The sequence below is a fragment of the Schistocerca piceifrons genome, chromosome 2 (assembly GCF_021461385.2).
Source record: "Schistocerca piceifrons isolate TAMUIC-IGC-003096 chromosome 2, iqSchPice1.1, whole genome shotgun sequence".
NCBI lineage: Eukaryota > Metazoa > Arthropoda > Insecta > Orthoptera > Acrididae > Schistocerca > Schistocerca piceifrons.
The window spans coordinates 1,091,194,156-1,091,218,596 of record NC_060139.1 but is presented as its reverse complement, the minus strand read 5'-3'; the positions used below and the strand labels follow the sequence as shown (position 1 = coordinate 1,091,218,596).

The 24,441-nt window shown below is 39.1% G+C and overlaps 1 protein-coding gene across 1 annotated transcript in view; it reads left to right on the top strand.

The window, feature by feature from the left end:
• Window positions 1-24,441, top strand: part of LOC124776150 (Down syndrome cell adhesion molecule-like protein Dscam2) — a 138,441-nt gene that overhangs the window by 82,806 nt on the left and 31,194 nt on the right. Inside the window, exons 8-9 of the mRNA XM_047250987.1 lie at window positions 3,922-4,076; window positions 8,271-8,369. Coding sequence (XP_047106943.1) covers window positions 3,922-4,076; window positions 8,271-8,369 — 254 coding nt within the window. The remainder of the gene's footprint in view (window positions 1-3,921; window positions 4,077-8,270; window positions 8,370-24,441) is intronic.

The window sequence follows — 24,441 nt, the reverse complement described above, 5'->3', positions numbered from 1 at the left end:
AGGTATTGCTTTTGTTTCTTATTGGTTGGGGTAGTTTGTTGAAAAGTAGGCTGCCCATATATGTCACCCCATTGTGACGACTGCTTAATTTTTGTGTCACCATAAAAATGTTTGCTTTTGTTCTTGTCATGGCTGTGGATTTCTCCATTAGTTGTAAAGAGATCAAGGGTGTTTTTGACAGATTGCTACTTACCATAAAGAAGTTTCGTTAATTTGCAGACAGAAACAATTAAAAGGCACCTACATAAAGCTTTTGGCAGTTGAGCCTGTCTGTAACTTAACGTGTCTTCTTTATGGTATGTAGCAATCTGTCTTTCCTTACATTGTTGATATTCCTACTTAGAGGTTCCATTGTTTGGTACTGTCTCTGAATATAAATAAAGGAGACTGGCAATTTGTTAAACTCTGTGAAGATGGGTTTGTTGGCAGCTTGTATTGGTGCTCTCTTCATCATTTTATTATTCTTTTTTGGTCATTGAAAAGTATTGTGCAAGAATCCCCCCCCCCCCCCCCTGCACACACACACACACACACACACACACACACACACACACAAAGATACAATGTGCTATTATTGATTGCACAAGCCCGTGATAATCAGTTTTTAGTGTTTGTTATGTAAATAAAAATGCCTTCTCTTGCTGTACTGTAGTTTACAATGCAGCAAGAGAAGGCATTTATTATTTACAAAGCAATTATTTCTGTACTGCAGAGGATGGCCATGCAAATAGACTCATTAGTTTTTAGTGTGTTTATATCTCATGATTGCCCAAGAATTCTGAAAGCATAGCAGAGACTACCAAGCTTATTTAACAATTTTTCCATTTAGGGGTCCCACTGGTCTGAACTGTCAATCCAGACTCCCTAAAACTTTGTTTTTATTACCAGTTCAGTTTCTTTGCCACAAATGTGCAAGGGTTCCATGTGGGCAGGATGGTTTCAGGAAGGGTAGAAGAGCTTATGAGCTGTCTTGTTTGTGTTTAAAAATAATTTACTGTAGTGGAGCCATGAGAGGAGTCTTTCAGTTGTATCATTAATTTTGAGTTCCAATTTCAGAACTGAGTCTGAACAGAAGAGCAAGTTTGTGTGATCTGCAAACATCACAAGGGAAGTGTTAGGGAGATTTATAGGAAGGTCATTGAAAAGGAGGACGAAGAGAAGAGGGCTCAGTACCGAGCCTTGTGGGACTCCACAGCTGGTCAGGGCATTGTCAGAATAAATTTTTATAGATTCAGGGCTTTTGAGTTCTACCATTTGCTTCATATGGTGAGATAGGATTTAAACCAATTATTTTCTGTACCTCTGATGCCATATGATTCTAGCTTCTTAAGGAAGAGTGAGTGATTAATGAGATCAAAAGCTTTACTATTGTCAATGAAAAGTCAAGAAAAAATTCATATTGATCAATGGTTTTAAGAATTTGGTTAGTGAAATTAATACCAGTCCTGGTTTCACTAAATTCAAGTTGGTGTTTGGTCAATGATTACATTTTCTCTAGAAATGCTATCATTCTGTTGTATATGACTTTCTGAAATATCTTGGATATAGCTGGAAGTATGGCAGTAAGATCATAATTGTTTACATCATAACAGTCCCCTTTTGAAGACTGGAATCACATTCGAGGCCTTTAATACTTCTGTGAAACATCCTCTGCTTGTTGAGCTATTGATCACATTACATAGTTGTGTGACATGTGGAAATGATGATTATGTGGCTCTTACAATGTTTAATATGCCTTGCTTGGTTACTGGGATTATAGCCTTGTGTGATACTGCTGGCATAGTGATTCCTGACACTAGATTATCGGTAACCTTTGAAAAATGGAAGTTAAAATGTTCAATAACCTGTTTTCAATCAGAGATATTTGTTTCATTTGGCTGGAGGTATTCAGCTGAGACACATTCAGTTTAGGTTCCTATGGTACCATTGACAACTTTCCAATGTGCTTTACTCATGTTACCTGAGTTCACAATAAACTAGTGGTTATAGATCTGATTTGCATTGGTAATGACCTTCTTGAGGATTTTTTCGCAGTTTCATAAGTATCTTTAGAAGTTTGTATCACTGTTTGTTCTTACTTTCTGTGTGAAATGTTTTCTTGGTTGCACAGGAGGCAATTATTCCCTTGGTGATCCATCCTTTGTATCCATTGCTTCTTAGTAGGTTCTCAGTAGATTTTCTGAGGGAAAAGGCTATGTTAAAACTATGACGCAAATTATCAACTAATATTTTTAGTTTCTTTTCAGTGTTTTCCTAGAGATAAACATTTTCCCAGGTCTTGTGCTTTAGCAGGTGCTCAATTAACATTCAGTTGTTGATATCTTTACATGACTGTTAGTAATAAGTGTTTGTTCACACCCACTTGTTTAAGCTTAAGTAAGTGGCCCTCATGGTCAGAAAGCCCATTGAGTAAGTTTTGGAAACTGAGTGCAGGAGTAGAATTAGTGTTTATTAATCTGGCATCTACTGCAGTGCAGGATGTGGGTGTTATTCATGTAGGCAACTTTACTATGTTATTGTACTGTATGGAACTGGGGACCTAGAAATGATGGAAAGGCTTCATCCCCACCATAGCCCTCAGTGGTTCACAACCCTACAACAGCTTACAGCAGTCCACTTACTCCACCACCACCCCCTGCCGAACCCAGGGTTATTGTGCGGTTTGGCCCCTAGGGGACCCCCTAAGGAATGTCTCGAACCAGATGAGTGTAACCCGAATGTTTGCATGGTAGAGTAATTACGGTGTATGCGTAGGTGCAGAAAGTGTTTGCACAGCAATCGCCGACATAGTGTAACTGAGGTGGAATAAGGGGAACCAGCCTGCATTTGCCGAGGCAGATGGAAAACCACCTTAAATGCCATCACAGACTGGCCAGCACACCACACCTCGACACTAAGCCGCCCGGCAGATTTGTGCCTGGGACCGGCATGCCTTCCTGCCTGGAAATCAGTGCATTAGACCACATGGCTAACCACGTGGGCTATGTTAGTCACAGCCGGTAGGTTGTTCATGTTGGTTGATTCATGTGACTCATTGGCAAAGTTTATATTAAAATCCCCCCATGTCGTGTAGGAATTTATAACTTGTGCAAATTTCTCTTGGAATATCGATAAACTGCCATCTGGTACCCTGTAAGTGCAGACAGTGATTTGTTTTTCTTGACTCATCTCAAGAACATGGTGCTTGAAATGATTCTCAATGCAGAACCAGGTTACATTTTCTGACTAATTTCAAGCAAACATACCTATTTTGGAAGTTCTGCAATAGTATGAGCCAGTATTACAGTTTATAATATGAATTCACACCAACTGGCTATTTAAAATTGCTTATGATGTCGTTCATTTATCAGCAACATGCTTACTTTCAAATAAGGCAAATAAGACTGTGATAAAAATGCACATTTTTGAAACCAGTCCAGAATTTATCTCTGGTCTCACAGAAGAAGTCTTGCTTCTCTTAATTATAGTGCTGAAGTCTTTTTAAAATGCTGTATATTTCTGTAATAATAATAATAATAATAATATTAATAATAATAATAATAACAATAATGGAATAATTTTTGTTATGAAGCAATTTGTATATTTAATAAAGTCTATACGACTAGGGCAATACATCAAGTGAAGTTTTTAGTCTATTGCCTTATGTGAAATTTCTGCATAAGGCACAATCTAAATAACATAGAAAAGAACTATTGCTAACCTCTTCAAGGTGTTTTATAATGCCATGACTGAAATGAACCTGTTAGCCTTCTGTTTAGACACATAAGGGTTAATTTTATTAACTGCTGAGTTACACTTAATGTCACTTTTGGAAAAGTCTTCAATAAACACAGCTCATACATGACATGTTCAGTTAGTTTTACTTCCTTTAGACTATATTCCAGCTACATTTCTTATTTCATCCTGTCTTTCTTTTCTCAGTGGGAATTCGATACAAGAAGACAGCCGTCTCCAGATTATCCAGGGAAAGCTGCTTGTCATCAGTCCCCTTGAAAGAGCTGATGCTGGGAATTATTCCTGTTTAGCAGAAAACATATTTGGGAGAGACCAAATTGCCTATTTTGTTACAATCCATGGTATATGTATATTTACTGATGATTTAAATGTAAATAAATGCTTTTAATGTTATTATCATTATATTTTATATTAATTCATCTTGTTTCTTTAATCGCATGCTCCATTAGAGAGTCAAAATAAAGGAAGTAAGTATGTCAGTAATGCTACTTACATTTTTAAATATAAATGTAAAGCTGTAAGGTAGTCATTCCAGTGTCACTACCTTACAATTCTGCAATAGAAAATAACAGTCAACAGTTATCGGTCTCCGAATAATATGAGCTGCTGTACTGCAGTTCCTTAGCCTTAATCACATCACTATGATGATTGGAGATGTTACTCTTCCTTACATATTCACACTTCAATAAAACACATTTTTTCCAATGACAGATGACTTCCTAGAGACCTTGGTTGTAGAAATCTGTCTTTTGGCTGTTCAGGAAACATTCTATCTTAAACTATCCTTGTTGCCATTCTGGAAATTTGTGCCAAACAATGTCTTCATCTGGTTGAAGTCACTAGGTACCATGACAGGTGAACTGATGGGGGAGTCAAAAGGTGCAACATGAAGTTGTGTAGGATGATTGCAACCATCGTCAAACAAAATTTTGTAAAACTTGTATCATTGCTGGTTACATTGCTCAAAAAATTTTATCACCGGGTGTTTGGTAATTCACATTTATTGATATATTTAGAGATTAATTCATCAACAGAAGACATGTCAAAAGATTACAAAAGTCATAAGCAACACAATCATAAAGATTTTCTGAGTCATGATTAACAATTTTTTTAAAACATACTGGGCAAACCTACGAACATACCAAAGAAGAATGATGGGGTTCATCATACACAGTACAGTGCCATGTATGAGCTAACTGCTCCAAAGTACAACTGAATGTGAAGCATATCACAAGCTATGAAGTTAACAGAAATGACCTCCAGATAGTGTGAGTACATGACTGAAGTGGCACTAGGAGTGACTAATGGAGGTATGAAAAAACAAGTTGTTAATTATTAAAATAAGATGTAAAATAACAAATACTTAAAGATATACAAAATGGAAGAGGAATAGATTAGTGTTTTACATCCCGTCAACAACAAGGTCATTAGAGAAGGAGCACAAGCTTGGGTCAGGCAAGGATGGGTAAGGAAATCGGCTGTGCCCTTTCAGACGAACCATCCTGGCATCTGTCTGAAGAAATTTAGGGGAATCACATGAAACCTAAATCAGGTTTGAACTATTTTCCTCACAAATGCAAGTCCAATGTGCTATCCATTGTGCCACCTCACTTGTTAAGATATACCAAATATAAAACTGCACAGAATAATGTTAAAAATATCATATATGTGAATAACAGTCATCTTTAAAAATCATAAACAGGATCATAAGAGGTGGTAAAAATAAAATACTGGATAAATAATTATGGAAAAAATACAAAAAAGATTACAAGTAAAATGGACATCATACAGGCATTTGTTAAACAAAAAACAGGAAGTAGACAATGGGATAAAAGGAAGGCTATTTTTAATGATATGAAATTACACACAACATTAACTGATATAATACTGCCCATAATAAAAAACAATATATACAATATGATCTTAGAGCAGTGTACCAAATATCACTATTTAATTTTTAAATTTATTTTGTTAAAGTAAATGCAAGAGAAGGGGTAAAGACAAAAGGAAGAATTCAGTTGATACGAAGAGATTAAAACATGTAACACACAATGAAATCATAATGTGCAAAATGAAAGAGCTAATGAGTGTATGAAAATAAATGGGCACTTAAAAAAACAATAGAAATTTGTATGCACTCATTGCACCATTCTGAATAGGCATAGGCTATTCCACCAATAATACCTTTAAGTGTTTATTCTTTTTCGTTTTGCTTTATTAGCACACTTCTTTCTTTATACTCCAATTAGCTACTCTTAGCCACATCACTTATGTTCTCATGCTACCTGGAGGTCATTTCTCTTAACCTGCCAGCTTGTTATGCACTTCATGCTCATTTGTACTCTGCAGCAGTTAGCACACACATGACACCATATTGTGTAGGAAGATATTTTTCTTCTGTATGTTCTTAGGTTTGTCCAGTATGTTTTAAAAAAAAGAATTTGTTAATCATGATTCAGAAAATCTTTACTATTCTGTTTCTTATGACATTTGTAATCTTTTGACAGATGTTCTGATGATGAGTTAATGTCAAAACATGACAATAAATGTGAATTACTCAACAGCAAGTGCTACAGTTTTTCTAGAGCCCTAATCAGCAGTGTAACATGTTGAGTCAAAATTTGATAGCCTGAAGAAGCAGCTTGTAGGCTGTGTTCCTTGCAGAATGAGTTGAGGCATTGTCTGGAGCAAAACCAGCCACATGGACAGCTTCTTGCAGTGCTCCTGCAATGTTCAGGCTTACTGTTAGTATACTTTGTTAGCACCACACCATGGCAGTCCCAAAAAACACTGAGCATCATCTTGCCTGATTATGTTTGGGTCTTTGCCTTCCTTGGTGGTAGTGAGTACACATGTTTCCATTGCTTTCTTTCCTCCTGTGTTTCAGGATCACTGTGACACCCCCAGCATTTTTACATCATGATTAGGTGGACGTGAAAATCATGTTGATTGGCCTGACACAACTACGACATTTCAACTGCTGCTTCTGTTTGGTGAGATTTTTGAACTGGTGTGATTAGTTGTGGAATCAAGGGAATGACAACTTCTGTCATATTGAAAATGTTCTGGAAAGTTCTGAAAAATTATCCATGTCTGATTTTTCACTTTGTCTAGTGCAATACACCAGCCTTTAAAAATATGATGGTGCATTGTTGCCATGCACTACTACCAACTCAGCATGGATTGTTGACAGTGTTCTTTCCCTTCAAATGCAGAAAATGAATACCCATCTGATACTCCACTTCATACATGGTCTGTGGCATTTTGTTTCAGTTCCTACAGAGATGTTTTAGATATTTCATTGTGTAGCTGAACTGTAAACAAACAGAACGTTGTTTATGTGACTTTAGTTTGCGTAAATCAAACAATGAGAAATCCAGGATAGAATGTAACAATACGAGAAAAGGAAAGTTGCTACTCACAATATAGCGGAGATGCTGAGCCCCGATAGGCACAATAAAAAGGTTCACACATCATAGCTTTCGGCCATTAAGGCCTTTGTCAGCAATAGACACACACACACACACACACACACACACACACACACACAAGCGCAACTTGCACACACTTTTGCAGTCTCAGAGAGCTGAAACTACAGTTGTGCTTGCGTGGCTTCAAAATATTTATTCACATTTCTAATTCCCTCTTTATCTCACTTCTCAACTCCCTCTATGTTACACTTTTTAGTCACATTACTTACAACTATTTACTGAAGTGTCTGTCCCTATATCTTTGTCATTTTTCTAGTTAGTCAATTGGATTGAACTTGTTTAAATTTTATTTTATTGCCATTTTGTGTAGATACAATGCAGTGAGCATTACATGACATAAGTAGCACATCTGATGATTACAGAATATTTATGGTAGTAAATACAGAGCACACAGTTGCTGATAATTCTCTGTGTAGGTTACAATCTCAAAAAGTCAGCAACTGTTTTGTAAGATTTTGAATTTTATGGTATGAGGATATTGTTTATATTAGTAGGAGATTGGTATTTCAGTTTGTTAGTCTCTGCCAGAAAGTTAACTGCTGACTGGCATATCCCTAACGTGAAAAGAATATGTGGTTTATATCCACAAAAAATAGGAGAACAGCTGTGCTGTGGAAATGACTAGGGACATTTCCTTGATTGAAGGACATCCTTGTGGTGGACATTGCATATTGCGTACTGCATGTCCACACCATAAACCATGTTCTTCAGGAGGATGGGAGGGGGAAGCAGGCAGAGTGTTTCATATTATAGTGTTGCAAAGCTGCAGGCATATCATCACATTCTTCTCTTTTGTTATTCCATGTGCTAAACACCGTCACAATAAGTTCCATTATATGGGTAGATGCATTCAGTTTTATACTTGTGCCCATTGTGCACTGTGTCTTCTGTGTGTAGGGCCAGAGAAAGTATATATATTTATTACTCAGTTTGCATGCAGGTCTTAAAAATGTTGTGTTGTATATATCATATACTTGTTAAATGAATTTATGTTCTGTGTGAAATTTCTAACTGAAATTTAATGTAAAACTATAATATTTTCAGTTCCACTTGTACCAAGCGAGATAGAAATATCTTCAACAACTGCATCAAGCATTGCACTTCAGTGGCAGCTTCCACCAGATGCTGGCCATGTTCTTGAAGGTAATACATTGCATATAGTAACACCATGATTTTGAAGCTCAGTCACACACATTATAAGATTCTTTGATCACTAATATTATAAGATTCTTCACTGAAATGTGTTGTTTATCTTCACCTGTTTGTGCACCAATAATCTGTGTTAAGTGTTATATCTCGTGTGTCTTTACAGTTTTTCATTGAGTGCGGTACTGTGACACTTAGTGATGGTCCATCCATTGGGTAGGTACATTAAGACTGGTGGTTCTCTAGGTACCATTCAAGAGGATCAAACAGTGTCAACAAGGAAGTTACTTTCTACCTTTCTTGTGTGTCACATCATCTATTACAACACTATTCAGCAAGCATGCCCTGCTGTCACAAGTTGGGACAGAAAGATTGTTGAAAGAAAAACTCCTGTTAAGCTTGCAATAGCTTTTCACTTGATACAGATGCACGTTTGACATTGAATACTGAGAAAATAAGAGGTATCTGCAATGACTCACCTCAGTTTTGCATTGTTGTTGTTGTTGTGGTCTTCAGTCCTGAGACTGGTTTGATGCAGCTCTCCATGCTACTCTATCCTGTGCAAGCTTCTTCATCTCCCAGTATCTACTGTAGCCTACATCCTTCTGAATCTGCTTAGTGTATTCATCTCTTGGCCTCCCTCTACGATTTTTACCCTCCATGCTGCCCTCCAATACTAAATTGGTGATTCCTCGATGTCTCAGAACATGTCCTACCAACCAATCCCTTCTTCTAGTCAAGTTGTGGCACAAGCTCCTCTTCTCCGAAATTCTGTCCAATTTGCCTTATGAACCATAAAAATCAAGAAAATCACGTTTGAATTAAAGAACAGGATTATAATAACATCCAGGCCTTACAAGTGTTTCAGTTCTTTTATGAAACCAAGATAAATGTCACTGATGTGTGTGGAAATTATTTTTAAATTGGCATTTTACTCTTGTTTCTACATTTCATTCAAACTTATGTCCTTGAATACTATGTAATTATAACTTCTTTCCTGGGAGCTTTGTAAGGATGTTAATCCAAAGTTGGAGAAATTTTATACAGGAGCTGCTCCTTCATTCTCAGTGATCAAGAAATGTATGGCTGATTTCAAATTTACAATAATTTCTTGAAGACAGTCAATGTGCAACACCTGCAATCACTCATGGAAACACTGAAAAAGGCAGACTATGATGCAGGACCATAAGGAATTGAAGTTGTATTGAATGGTTGCTTTCAGAGGCATATCAAAAAGGGAAGTACAATACATTTCAAATAAACAATTAACTAAGAGAGAGGTTTCTGCGAAACAAGTGCTGAGTATGTTGAACGGTGACCAAAAACAGCTGTGAATTCATATTTACTACCAATGTCTGTATCATTTAAAAAACAATCCAACTGATTTTCTCCACTCATTTCTTCCAATGGATTTGGTATGGGTCCTTCACTCCATGTCATAAATGAAACAAGAATGAAATCAATAGGCATAAGTCAATGGTGCACCAAGCAAAGGTAACTTTGATTTTATGTGCAGGAAGGACCATGACCAGTGTTTTCTGTAATATAATAACTGGTTACTTTTGAAATGCTAAAACAATTATTGGCAAGTGCCCAACAAGTCGTCTTGACCAAATGGCTGTCCAAATACATGAGAGAAAACTTGGTCTGATAAAAAGACTATCTTCAAGCCAGCATCTGTTAGCATAGATGACTTGGATACAAGGTATCTGAAAGATATAAAATTGTTTCACCATTCATTACATCATAATATTTGGTATCTGTAGTGTCGCACCTACCTTTCAGTACTTTTTTCAGTAAGCTATACAGTATTTCACTTCACACATGGAATATACTCTCTAAAAATGTTGGACAAAGTGCATTGATCTAAAACAGTAGCTGTCAAACTGCAGCCCATAGGCTGCATGTGACCCAAATCAATCATTCATGTGGCTCATGGTTCTCAGCCATATTTTATAATAATGCTAACGGGCTTCTCACAGGTATCGCTAAGTACCTACTGCCAAATGACTTGTCTGCCATAGTGGTTATTTTAATTGCAGGGCACTGTGTAGAATTATGATTTAAAAAACCAGAGAAGAATATTAGGTAACTGAATGTTAATTCACTGATGCTGAATTAGTGAAGCAATGTATGATAATTGTTTCTCAAACTTTGTTTCAGCATTTCTCAAACAGTAAACAAATATTAGCTGAAATAAATAAGCTTATGTTTTCAGAATCTACCTTTTGCCACCACATAGAAGATGTCTCAATATATATGGTTGATGTAGTAATAAATAAAGTAAAAATACGCAAATATTTTAGCCCTGCTTCTGATTCCAGTGCAGATGTAGCTTTGATGGCTCAATCTACATTATTTGTGCATAACTGCACAGATGATGGGGTAATAGGAGGAGACTTTATGGCAATTATAATCATGAGAGGTCACACAAAAGATTGTGATTTTATGAATGCAATAAAGACTTTGTTATCTACAAGCAATTTAATATCAGTGTGTACAGATGGCTGTCCATCAGCGACAGGCAAAAACAGTACTTTGATAGAATTCATTAAGAATGGATGGAAATTATCAATTACTACCCATTCATTGCTTACTGTGTGAAGAAAGTTTGGTGTGTCAGATTTCAAATAGAAAATTAAAGGACATTATTTCATTCATACATGTGAATTTAATCACTGAAAAAGTAAAGAACTACTGTAGAAATTGCAAGTTTGTTACACTGATGATATCCAAAATACTGCATTCAGATGGCTAAGCAAAGGAAAAGTGCTGGTCAGTTTGAAATCTGAAATTATTTTATTCTTACAAAAAAAAAAAAATGTGGAAAAAATTATGCTGAACTTAATAATGAATGGTGGGCACTTACTGCTGTTTTGTCCAATATTATACAAAATGTCAGCAAATTTCATTTGGAATTGCAAGAACCAAACAAGATAATTGGACAAATGACCAACAAAATATTTGCATTTGAAGCCAAACTGCAATTGTAAGTAAATGAACCAGAAAAAAAAAGATTTGTCTAATTTTCCAACCATTTCTATGCTCAGAACGACCTTAACTATCACCAAAATTATTTACTAAGTCATACGGTGTACCATTTGAGAGAACATTTGCAAGAAATAAAAAGCAGATTTGCAGCTGTATGAATACTGTGTCTTGCGGCGATAACATTGAATAAAATGTTCTCAGGTTTCCAACTATGTCAGTTGCTTAAAACTGTACGAGCTTTCGGCCAAGCACCCCTTGGCCATTGTCAAGTGGTATGACTGCCAGTGGGCTGTTGGTGTGCCCTTATATATGCTAGCTGCTAGCTGTGACATCACTGGTGCCTGTGACAATGCCATATATGGGTATGTTTTGACTCAGTGTTCGATGTGCCCTCTTCAACCATGTGATCGCTGGATCCAACTCAGCACTGAGCTGCAAGCCAACATCTCTATTCAGCGTGTTTGTGGTAATTTTTATTTCTATAGCTTCCTTTATTAGACTGTCCCAGAAGCTGTTAGTGTGACCCATGACAGAGGTATCGTCAAATTTTATGTGGTGACCATTTTCTAATGCGTGCTCAGCTAACGCAGATTTCTCTGGATAGCGTAGGTGATAATACCTCACATATTCTTTCCTGCGTTGTTCCACAGTGCTCACTGTTTGTCCAATGTACTTCTGGCCACACTCACAAGGTATTTTGTAGACTCCAGGTGTTCTGAGACCTACTGCGTCTTTAACTGGTCTGAGTAATTGACGGATTTTAATTGGAGGCCTGAAGATTGATTTGATCTTGTGTCTTTTCAACAGGTGGCTTATCTTGCCTGACACAGAGCTACAGAATGGCAGCAAAGAAAGTTTCCTTTCCTACTCTTCGTCAGTGGTCTTATTCTGATATATCCCAGAAATCACTTCTTTCATTTGTTCTGCGCTGTAGCCATTATTCCTGTAAACCTTGCGTAGGTGGCTCAGTTCATGGGGCAGGTTATCGTCATCTGATATTTCTCTTGCACGATGCACCAATGTTTGTTACCGTATTTACTCAAATCTAAGCCACACTTTTTTTCCGGTTTTTGTAATCCAAAAAACCGCCTGCGGCTTAGAATCGAGTGTAACGGAAGCGGAAGTTCTGAAAAATGTTGGTAGGTGCCCCCACAACTAACTTCTGCCGTTGAATATATGTAGCGCTACACAGGCATGCTTTGTAGGCACAAAGATAAATACTGGTGCCAAAACCTCTGCGTCAGTAAATAAATTTTTTAAAAAAGGTGGAAGACGAGCTTTTTTTGTCCGCCCCGAGTTTGGACCACTGCGTTTTCATACATTATCCAACGAAGCAAATACAAATTCCGTATTGTTCATCTTTGAATGTAGCAGAATTTCAATGTAATACGAAAATCCGACTGGCAAGACTGTTATGGATGTTTGTCAATATGGCCAACTCTACGTTCTGAATTTTTTCCTACCTGTGAAAAGAGATGGTTGCTAATAGGAACCTGATGAAATATGAATCACATGCAGCATTCTCTTCACCATAAGAATAATACGAATATAAACATTTTGCCATATATTCTTTCATGTTTGCTGCTAACTCATTTAAATCCTGTCTGCCTAATAAACTACGAAACTAGAGTGAGACAACAGCAAACGTGGAAGAATATACATATCATGTCATGTTTATATTCGTATTATTCTTGTGCCTAATAGTGATACAGTCAGAAATGAAGCACGGCAACTGACTAGATTTTGAAATCCAAGATGACTCTAATTTCTGTGCAGAATTTAATGTACTAAAGAAACGGCCGCAAAGATTTTCAAACGGAGAAAAATTTTCGCCTAACTCTCATTCAGAGCATGTTCTATCACACGCAGTCTATTATTTGGTTCTTGTTGATCATTATCAAAGAAAGCAGCAGTGTAAAGCAAAATAAGCAATCGATTCAAACTAGATGAAGCACGTGAAAAAGGAAGCATACCCGTATGAATAAGGACGGAGCGCCTGACGCATAGCAATGGCTACCTGGTAAAGCTTAACTGCAAAGCTTACGATTCGAACCAAACTACTGTAGCTGTATCGTCATTCATTTGACCTAAATTGTGTCTCATATTACAATGGACCAACTTTGTTTCGATTTGGAGGTGCAGCCTAAAACTTTTCTCTCCCCTTGAATTTCGAGCCTCAAATTTCACGTATGGCTTAGATTTGGGAATTTTTTTTCCCTTTATTTCGAGTCTCATTTTTCAGGTGCGGCTTAGATTCGAGTGCAGCTTAGATCCGAGTAAATATGGTATACTGTGCACTTCTGTGCTGGATGATGATGGCTGGTGGCATGCAGGAACAGGTATGTGTGGGTGGGTTTTCTGTAGACGCTGTGGCCAAGGCACCCACTTTGTTTACGGTGGACAAGGATGTTGGGGAAGTGCAATGCATTATCTTTTTCCACTTTCATGGTGAACTGGGTAATACTGTTGATGCCATTGAGGTGTTCCAAAAACTTGTCTAGTTTCTCACGTGCGTGTGGCCAAATGACAAATGTGTCGTCAACATATAGAAAGAAACACTTCAGCTTCAGTGGCACAGTATCTATGGCAATATCCTCAAAATTCTCCATGAAGAGGTTTGCAACAGCTGGAGCCAATGGGCTACCCAATGCTACGACGTCTGTCTGATTGTAATACTGGCTGATGTACACAAAATAGGAGAACATAAGAGCGTGCCTAAATAGCTGAACCATGTCACTTACAAAGTACTGGGAAATTAGGTCCAAAGCATCTTTGATAGGCACATTCGTAAACAGCACCACAACATCAAAACTGACCATAATATCATCCTCACTAAGGCATAGATGGTGGATTCTGCTGATAAATTCTGCTGACTCTTTTATATGATGTTCACAGTGTCTCACTTGTGAAGTGAGGAGCTTCGCCAAGTACTTCACCAACTTGTATGTTGGAGAACCTATTGTGGACACAATAAGGCGAAATGGCATCCTGTCCTTGTGTGTCTTCGGTAAACCATAAGCAGTAGGTGGTCTAGGCATCTGTGGGAGAAGATTCTTAACCACACTGTCTTCCACTGAAGGTTGCTTAAGAAGTTCTGATGTTTTTCTTACTATTCTTGATGTCAGGTCATGTAGGAGCTTTCGATAATTATCTTCATTCAGTAGCGCACAGATCTTTGTATCATAGTCCTCGAACTCCATAATTATGGTGGCATTGCCCTTGTCAGCAGGAAGTACCACAATGCTTTCATCATTACGTAGTGCGCCCATCAAGTGAAAGAAGTGATTTCTGGGATATATCAGAATAAGACCACCGACGAAAAGTAAGGAAAAAAAACTTTCTTTGCTGCCATCTGTGGCTCTGTGTTGGTCAAGATAAGCCGCCTGTTGAAAAGACCCAAGATCAAATCAATTTTCAGACCTCCAACGAAAATCCGTCAATTACTGAGACCAGTTAAAGACACAGTAGGTCTCAGAACACCTGGAGTCTACAAAATACCTTGTGAGTGTGGCCGGAAGTACTTCGGACAAACAGTGCACACTGTGGAACAACGCAGGAAAGAACATGAGAGGTATTATCGCCTATGCTATCCAGAGAAATCTGCGTTAGAAAACGGTCACCACATAAAATTTGAAGATACCTTTGTCGTGGCTTGCACTAATGGCTTCTGGGGCAGTTTAATAAAGGAAGTTATTGAAATAAAAATTACCACAAACACTGTGAATAGAGACAGTGGCTTGCAGCTCAGCACTGCATGGGATCCAGCAATCATGCGGTTGAAGAGGGCACATCGAACGCCGACTCGAAACATGCCCATATATGGCAATGTCACGGGCACCAGTAATGTCACAGCTGGCAGATAACGTATATAATGGCACACCAACAGCCCACTGGCAGTCATACCACTTGACAATAGCCAAGGAGTGCTTGGCCGAAAGCTCATGTAGTTTTAAGCAATTGACATGATTGGAAACCCAAGAACATTTTATTCAGATTTGCAGCTATTTGAAATATTCGATGCTGTTTCATTTTCATAGAGAATCCTTGGCATGTTGAATGTGATGGTCTCAAATTATTCTGCCAGTTTGGGTTTCATGAAATTCATTTGATAAATAATGAAACTTCAACATGCTACACTGCTTAAAGCTCTACTTATACAGGGTGTATATGACCCGGGACAACCGGGAGATCCGGAAAAAAACGGAATTTTTTCATCTGGGAGAAAACCGGGAAAAACCTGGGAATTGTTTAGAATTCTGGGAATTATTCATTATATTAGTTTTCAGTTAAAGTTTTGTGATTTTGACTGGTAAGAACCAATACTCTAACAAGGGATATTACTGTATCCCACTACTGCAGAATGATACTGCAGCAACAAAACATGAACGAGAGAAAGAAAAATGAAAATGAAACTTAAGTTGCAAAGGAAATGTGCCGTATACAACAACACAACACAGTGCTCATACCTTTGTAATACGGAAATATGCAGCGTACAAGTTGCTACACATCAAAGGTCTTTCAAAACGTGTTTTTTCCCCCCTGAGTTTCGTTTCCTAAGTGTCAGGAAATTCTACATCCATATATAAAACCATAAACATTCAAATGATTGATGAGTTTTATAGTTCCGGGGAAGAGTATACTGTCACTTAACATGGAAAATGTGTATTTTCACCCAGGAGAAAGTGTATTTTTAACCGGGAAATCCGGGAAAAATCCAGGATTTTTTTTTTTTTTTTTTTTTTTGTTCTTGTCCACATGTACACCCTGTTATAGAACATTGTGAATTTTGGAGCTGAGCTCCTAGCAATTATAAAAATTTACAAGACTGTGCGGAGTTTAATTTGATGGTTTCCTTTGACTTACTTTTGTGAAACTTCAGTTTCAGAACTTAACTACTTGAAAAATTGATATTGTAATCGGTTGTCCAGCCATTTAGAAGATGCAGTGAGGACTTTATGTGATGTAAATATTGATGAGATAGCCAAAGAATACAACACCACATAAGTAAACAATTTTATTTTTGTACTTTAAATTTTTTTTCCAGTTAGAATGAATAAAAATCGAGAATACAGAGTCAAGAACAAACCTTTGGCTTTCTAATTCTTATATAGCCTTTGACATGTGAAAGATATCAGAAATGAAGGAGGGCATTGGCTTTTTGTCATTCTGACAGTTTGAGATTAAAGACAACAGAATAAAATTGATATGCACATTAAATAATGTAAAATAATTTTTTAATAATACATCTGTCAGATCTTGCATAAAATAAGGAACAAAATATGCTGATTCCAGACTCATTTTCGATAGTGACTCGAAATGATCAGATTACTGATATGTCCCTTCCTTTCATGCACCTGCAAGAGACATGAGCATTATAAGATTACACAAATCAAGTGAATGTTATTTTCACAGGGTTAAGGAAGACTGGACTCAATTAGACCAGCACACTGGAGTCTTTCTTCTTCTATTCTGAAATTGATCAGCAGCATTTTGCTATTTTCTACATGTGCAAACATGGTGGCACTCATTCTGTAAAATTCTGTCAGTGACGAATTCCATAACTGGCTCATGGTGCCATAACAATTATTGTATTCAGTGCCAACACCTGACTCCCTTGAATACTCATTAAAAATCTAATTGTTGTCAAAATGGCGCATGCCAACTATTGACTGCCATGAATATGAATATGCCCCACAAAATCTAACTGTTGTCAGATTGGTGCCCAGAAATTTAGAATTCTTATTCCCCGTATTACAGGATTTTAATACAAACATGGCTGATGATTGTCAGAAACTCCACAATAATTTAATAAGTCAGGTACAGCCAACAGTCGCAAATGGTAAGTATTTATTCTTTACCGGTTTCAAAAATACAATTCCATTTGTTACAGGTGTTAACATTTAATATCTTCTAATGAAGGATAACTGATTTACATCCAAATCTGGTAATGAATAAATACTTTCATTTGCAGCTGCCTACTGTATCTCTCTTCTTTGTCTAAGTAAAAATATGTTGAAGGAATTATAGTAGGTGTGCTAAAAGCCAGTTGATCACCTCGGGGTGATGCTTGGTACAGGAACACAGATAGACTTGTCACTGTGGGATGAAGGGACATGATAGGGCAAATGTTTTTCTGTTTATCTTCCCAGTGCTGACATTTCGTGGGCATGTGTGCCTCATACCAATCTCCCACTTCAAACGTGGTACATATTCGTAGCAAGTAATGTGAAATAAAGTTAACGATGTTGTAGTACAGGACAATGAGTGAAAGAAAAATAACATTCAAAACATTTAGTAAACATTTGTGAGCATGTCTCTTCTTGCATAATGCATTTAAAAATAAGTACACTTACTGTTATTAATCACTCAATCATCCACTCACAAAGACAGCACAAAAACACCTAGTCAAGAAATAACTGTGTCACAATTATGAGTTTGTTTAGGGAGGCAGCAGTATTAAACAGAGAACAGTTAGCAGGAAGTATTCTGAATGGTGTCAGCTTAATGATTAATATTCGGAGGTCAGTCTATTGGGAGCTCATAACATACTAATTTATGTAGGTTACCTATTTATAATAAGGTCAGTACACATGCAAACTGAGGTGCCACCCCACAATGTCAGTATTGGATCTTGAGCAAATTCATTTGACAACCACTGACCTATAAGAAGGCTATGTGGAAAAATAAGTGAATTTTTGACACACTGTTTTATTTCCACCTTGCTGTCATTCTTATTGTATCTATTTATACAGAAGTAATTTTTTATGAGTTATGCTATTTGTTATCAGTCACCAAGTTATGTGGCAGTGTTTAGCACACTGGACTGGCATTTACGATAATGGTTCAAATCTTTGTCCATCCATCCAGACTTAGGTTTCCCACGATATCCCTAAATCAATCTAGGAAAATTCTGGGATAGTTCATGTGAAATGGCATGGCCAATTTCCTTCCCTATCCTTGACACAATCCAAGCTAGTGCTCCATCTCTAATGACGTCAATGTCGACGGGAAGTTAAACCCAATCTTCTTTCCTCCCTGCCTTCCTTCCTTGTTATCAGTCCATTATCAGTGCTCTTTTGTTAATAAAATGGAGCTCTGCATCTACATATCTATTATGTAAGCCACTGTATGATATGTCGTGGATGGTATGTACAGTACAAGTCTCATTATTCTCCTTCATATTCCATTTATGCATGTTAAATGAGAAGAAAGATTATTGGTACCCCTAGATACAGGACCAAATTTCGCCAAATTTAGCATCATACTCATTAGGAGAGATGTTTATTAGCACTACTTCAATGTACCCATACTGTCAGGCAGAATGAAAAGGCAGATAATGAGAAGCATCAGTAACATACATCTGGTTAGAAAATCAAAAGTAGAAGCAAATGGTGAAGAACAAGAGATCAATGTGCCAAACAGCCATATGAAAGCTGTGTGCTGGGGACCTTGGACAGACAAATGTGATAGTTGTACACTCTATGTTAGAGTGTGCACAATGTACTTCTTGGTGAACTGTGTTTATACCAGATACTACTTCACTCAATGTCTTAGTATACTTCTGCATGTGTAAATGGAGCAAAAGAGGGTTACTTGGAATTCTTATATTGTGTTTGTGCAACATTACAGTGTTTTGATGAATTGTATGGTGTTCTACTCCATGTGTTCCATTTCTTGGTTCATTATGGTCAATATGTCAGTGGAAGAAATTCTTCAGTCTCTTGTTGAACAGCAGAGTTTAAAATATGCTACCTCAATATTCAGGGTATGGCAGACAAAAACTTAAGAGTCAATGAATTTTCAAATGAAAACATGGTAGATATTCTATGTTTAAGAGAACATTGGTGTAAAGAGGATGAGCTTGGGTACAAAGTATTGGATGATTACACACTATTTAGTTGCTATTGCAGAAAACAGCACTTACATGGTGGGATAGCAATATATGCAAAAACACCTCTTGCACCAAACTGTGGCAGGATGGATCTCAGTACCCTTTGTGATGAAATGCATTTTGAAATATCGGGTCTAGTAATTGAGAGCCTTAAGCTAATGATAGTAGTAGTGTACAGGCCACCTAGTGCTGACCCCCATATCTTTCTGGAGAAACTTGAGGAACTCTTTAATGTACATACTTATACCAAAATGGAAAAAATACAATACTGTCATTGGAGGGGATATCAATGTAAAGTTTTGATGTCTTGCAGGACAGAAAAACTGTGACAGAGCTCAAAAATGTGCTTCGACAATTTAACCTGTGCTATGTTAACTGCAAACCTACCAGAGGCTCTTCCTCTCTAGACAATATATTTACAAATATTAAGAAAACTTGTATGTCCACTGATGTAATTAGTTTCTCTTTCTCAGACCATGATGCAGTATATCTTAGTCTTAATAATGTAACTTCAGACTGCATTAAACCAGAATCTAAAATTGTGATTAGTAGACCAGTGAGTAGAGAGAGGATGGATAGGTTTAGACATGCCCTCACTTATTTCGGTTGCGACACATATTTTATTAGCTTTCAGCACTGTTCAGCTGATATTGTTTTCACAAAGTTTTTCTTCATATTTTTAAATATATTTGAAAATAACATCCCTCTGTACAGTGAATATTAGTAGTTATCACAAGAAAAGGAAAACGAAGGAATGGTATACTCCACAGATAGGGCAACTGAAAAATACTGTTATGTGGTATTCTAGTCTGTACAAAACCAGTAAATCAGAACTGTATGCTAAAGCTAAATACAAGTATAGGAAGGCAATAAATGAAGCAAAGAAACTGCATAACATAGTAAACATTGAAAAATCCAACAATAAATGCAAAAAGGCCTGGAGTGTAATAAACTCCATTGCTCATAGTAAACACAAAGAGGAAATCGCCATTACCCCAGAAGAATTTAATAAATATTGCATTCAGTCAATTGAAGAAATTAGCAGCTCAATAAACAAACCCCCTGAAAATGCATTTAGTATTATGGACAGCTGCTTTGAAAAGCTTCCCCCAAGCACCTTCACTTTCACAGAAGTGAGCCCAAATAATATCCTAAAAATAGTGAAAAATTTCAAACCTTCAGTTAGTGTTGATTACTATGATATGTCATGTAATTTGTTGAAAGATGTTATTGATTGTGTGATTTATCCCTTAACTTTTTGTATTAACAAATGCCAATTGAAAGTAAGTTCCCCGACATACTAAAAATTTCTAGAGCTGTGCCCATATATAAAAAAGGGGAAAAGAACTGTCCCGCTGGTTACAGACCTATATCCAAAACCTCAGTTTTCTCAAAAATTTTAGAAACAATTATGTATGAGCAAGTTAGTGTCTACTTGGGTATGTGGGAGTGACAAGTCGATAGTCGACAAGACACTGAGAGATTCTCTTTACGAACGGGGTTCTTTGGAGGACAAAACCAGTGTTCGTTTCCCGCGTTAACGTATGTATCTATTGTGTTTGTGTGGTACAATAAAAGTGTTCGTTCACAGTATAAATTCCACAGAAGTGTTTTTCTTTATGTAGTGAAATAACTCCTACATAAGTGGTGACCCCGTAACTAAACAGTGTGACAGTAGGCAAGTTTCTTTAGATATTTTCCGCGACGTCTCGTATCGACATGTCGTTTGCACAGAACCTCTTCCACGACATCGACTGCGTCATCCAAAATATCAAGAAGGAGCTCAACACGATGCAGCAAAACCCTCAGTTCACAGTGCCATGGACGCCTACATCGCAAACCGACTTCGCCCACGACGTTACGTTTCCAACCGCGCCGCGTGTGCCGGCGGGTCCCGCGCTGCCGCCACAGGATATTGCCTCGCACAACCAGCGTGCAGGACACACTGATATGAGACCAAAAGTGCTCCCATTTTCACCACCGGCGTCGGTACCACTCCCATGAGTTTCGCACTTTCCGTTCGCCAGTGATCGTAGCCCACCCGTGTCGCGGTTACAAATTCCGCCCCCACCTTTCGTTCCCGATCGTCCACAAATTTGGTTCGCTATTGTGGAGAACATTTTCATGCAGCAACAAATAGTCGATGATTTTGAACACTTCATGCTAGTGATATGCAACCTGGACCAATGTGTGTCATCAGTGGTATCGGATGTAATTATGCAACCCCCACCACAACAAGCCTACGCCACTCTCAAGACGGCTTTAATTTCGCGTTGTACAAAACCTGTGGACCAGCAGATAACACAGCCGCAATCACCTCGGCCAATGACACCAGCCGAGCACGGCCGGAGCCGATCGACGCGGTGCCTCCAGCTTGTGCTGCCACGACCGCACGAGCACGGACGCAGCCGAAGATTTCCGATCTCTCCGCGCTGCCATCGATCAGCTGACCACCCAGCTGCAGCGGCTAGAGCCACGTGACATTGCGGCGGCTGACACACACATGCGTCGGTGTCAGCCGACGCGACCGTCGTGTCACGCAAACAACGGCACCGGTTATTGCTGGTTCCACCACCGCTTCGGCGCACAAGCTACCAAGTGTTAAGCGCCGTGCTCGCACCCAAACACATCCCACGGCCTGCTTTAGGCACAGCCGACCATGACAACAGGCAACTGCGCCTAAACTCACAGATGCATGGAAGGAGAACACCCCCATTTCAGCATGAGCCTACGTTATGCACATCGACTTCTCCCACAGCTGTAAGGTATGCTGCTTCACAAAGACTTTTCGTTCCTGATCGCTCCACAGGATGGATGTTCTTGGTTGACACTGGCTCAGATGTCAGCACTCTGCCTGTAAATTTCTTCCCTTCAGACAAACACACTGAAGAGACCACTTTGAAAGCAGTCAACGATTCAGTCATCCACACAAATGGACAGAAAACACTGCCAGTGAACATTGGGCTACCAGAAAAATGCGACTGGACCTTCGTTATGGCCAATATCGACCAACCTATACTAGGTGCTGATTTCCTGTCAAAACATGCATTGTCCGTGGATTTACACAAGTCACAACTCATCCATTCTGCCAAGGGATTTGTTATTCCGGGAATACAAGGACATCCGTCCTCTCATGCATGCCAAAGGGTAGATAACCTCAGTGCACCCACCTGGGAGGACACCATAGCAATGAAGGAATCTGACGAGCAGATGGCTCAAACAACATCAAAACGGTTGATGACACAACAGGCTCCTGCTGTTTCAACCACAAAGGCGACACCCAAACCACAACAGGGAACAAGAAAGAGCAGGGTGAAGCATGAGACGGTGCACCACATCCGTACAACTCCAGGCCCACAAGTTTCCTCATGTGTTCTCAGGCTTCCACCTGATTGCTTGCGGGAAACCAAGGCCATTTTCAACGAGATGCTACAGGAAGGAACTATACAGCCATCCAACAGTCCGTGGTCCTCTCCTCTGCATCTTGCCCATAAAAAGAATGGGTCGTGGTGCCCATGCGGTGATTATCAAGCTTTGAATGCCCAAACTGTTCCAGACAGATACCCCGTGCCACATATACAGGATTGCACCCATTCACTGGCTCGGGCAACCATATTTGGTGTTTTGGATTGCCGTAAGGCTTATAATCAGATCCCAATGGCAGAGCAGGACATACCAAAGACTGCTGTGACAACCCCATTCGGGCTGTTTGAATTTTTGGTGATGCCATTTGGGCTGCAAAATGCTGCCCAGACATGGCAACCGTTCCTAGACAGTGTGCTAAGAGGACTACCATATTGTTTCACCTATGTAGATGATATTCTGGTGTTTTCGGGGAATGTTTCTGACCATCAGAAACACGTAAGCGAGGTGCAAAGCAGGCTTATTGCTCATGGAATAACACTTAACAAGGACAAGTGCGTGTTTGGGGAACCCGTGGTAACCTTCCTGGGTTATCAAGTGTCAGCTCAGGGCATTTTCCCACTGCCAGAGAAGCTGGAGTTGCGTACCCTACCACGGCCTCAAACCTACCACGATCTCCGACGATTCCTAGGGATGATAAATTTCTATCGTCACCACCTCCCCGGAACAGCAGCAATCCAGATGCCACTGAACAATGCCTTGGTTGGACACAACAAAATTGGCAAGCAAGCACCCACTCCCATGGACACCCGAGATGGACTCAGCTTTCAAGGCACTGCAAAACAGCCTTCACAATGCAGTGGGGCTTGCACACCCTGCACCAGGAGCTCAGCTAGCCCTAGTAGTGGACACAAGCCAAGTTGCAATTGGGGCAGCACTGCACCAGAGAGTGAAGGGTCATTGGCAGCCATTAAGTTTTTTCTCACAAAAACTACAGATGAGTCAAACTCGTTGGAGTGCATGTGACAGGGAACTCCTCGCAATGTATGAAAGTGTCAGGCACTTCTGCCCCTTCATTGAGGGCAGGCAATTCACCATATACACTGACCACAAACCTCTTGAGGCAGCTTTCTACAAAGTCAGCGATTCATGTTCCCCCCGCCAGGCCCGCCATATAGAGTTTATATGCCAGTTTTTGACAGACGTGCGTCACATCCATGGTGCCGACAACATTGTGGCAGAATATTTCTCACGTATTAATGGGATAAGTCCAATGTTGGATTATTCTGAATTGGAAAGGGCTCAGGCCTCAGGCCTCAGATGCACAGCTGCAGTCCTTGTTGGTGGACCCGTCCACTGGCCTACATTTACAACTTGTGGACGTCCCCTGCAACCCATGTAAGGTATGGTACGACACCTCCACGGTTAGACCACGCCCATACATCACCCCCCCCCCCCCCCCCCCCCAGTTCCGACGAAAGGTATTCGACAGCATTCACAACCTGGCACACCCGGGAACAAATGCATCAGTGAAATTAGTGACGGACCGTTTTGTGTGGTCTTCAATCAAGAAAGATACACGGGAGTGGGCCCGCAGCTGCTATCAGTGTCAACGTAGCAAAGTGGGATGCCATGTTCATGCTCCAGTAGGACAATTCCCAAACCCAATGGCACGTTTTGGGCATGAACACATTGACTTGGTTTGACCCCTCCCCCCTTCAGTAGGTTACAGGTACTTGTTTACGGGAGTGGATCATTGCACACGGTGGGCAGAGGCTACACCAATCAGGAACATTTCTGCAGAGACTACTGCACGGGCATTCT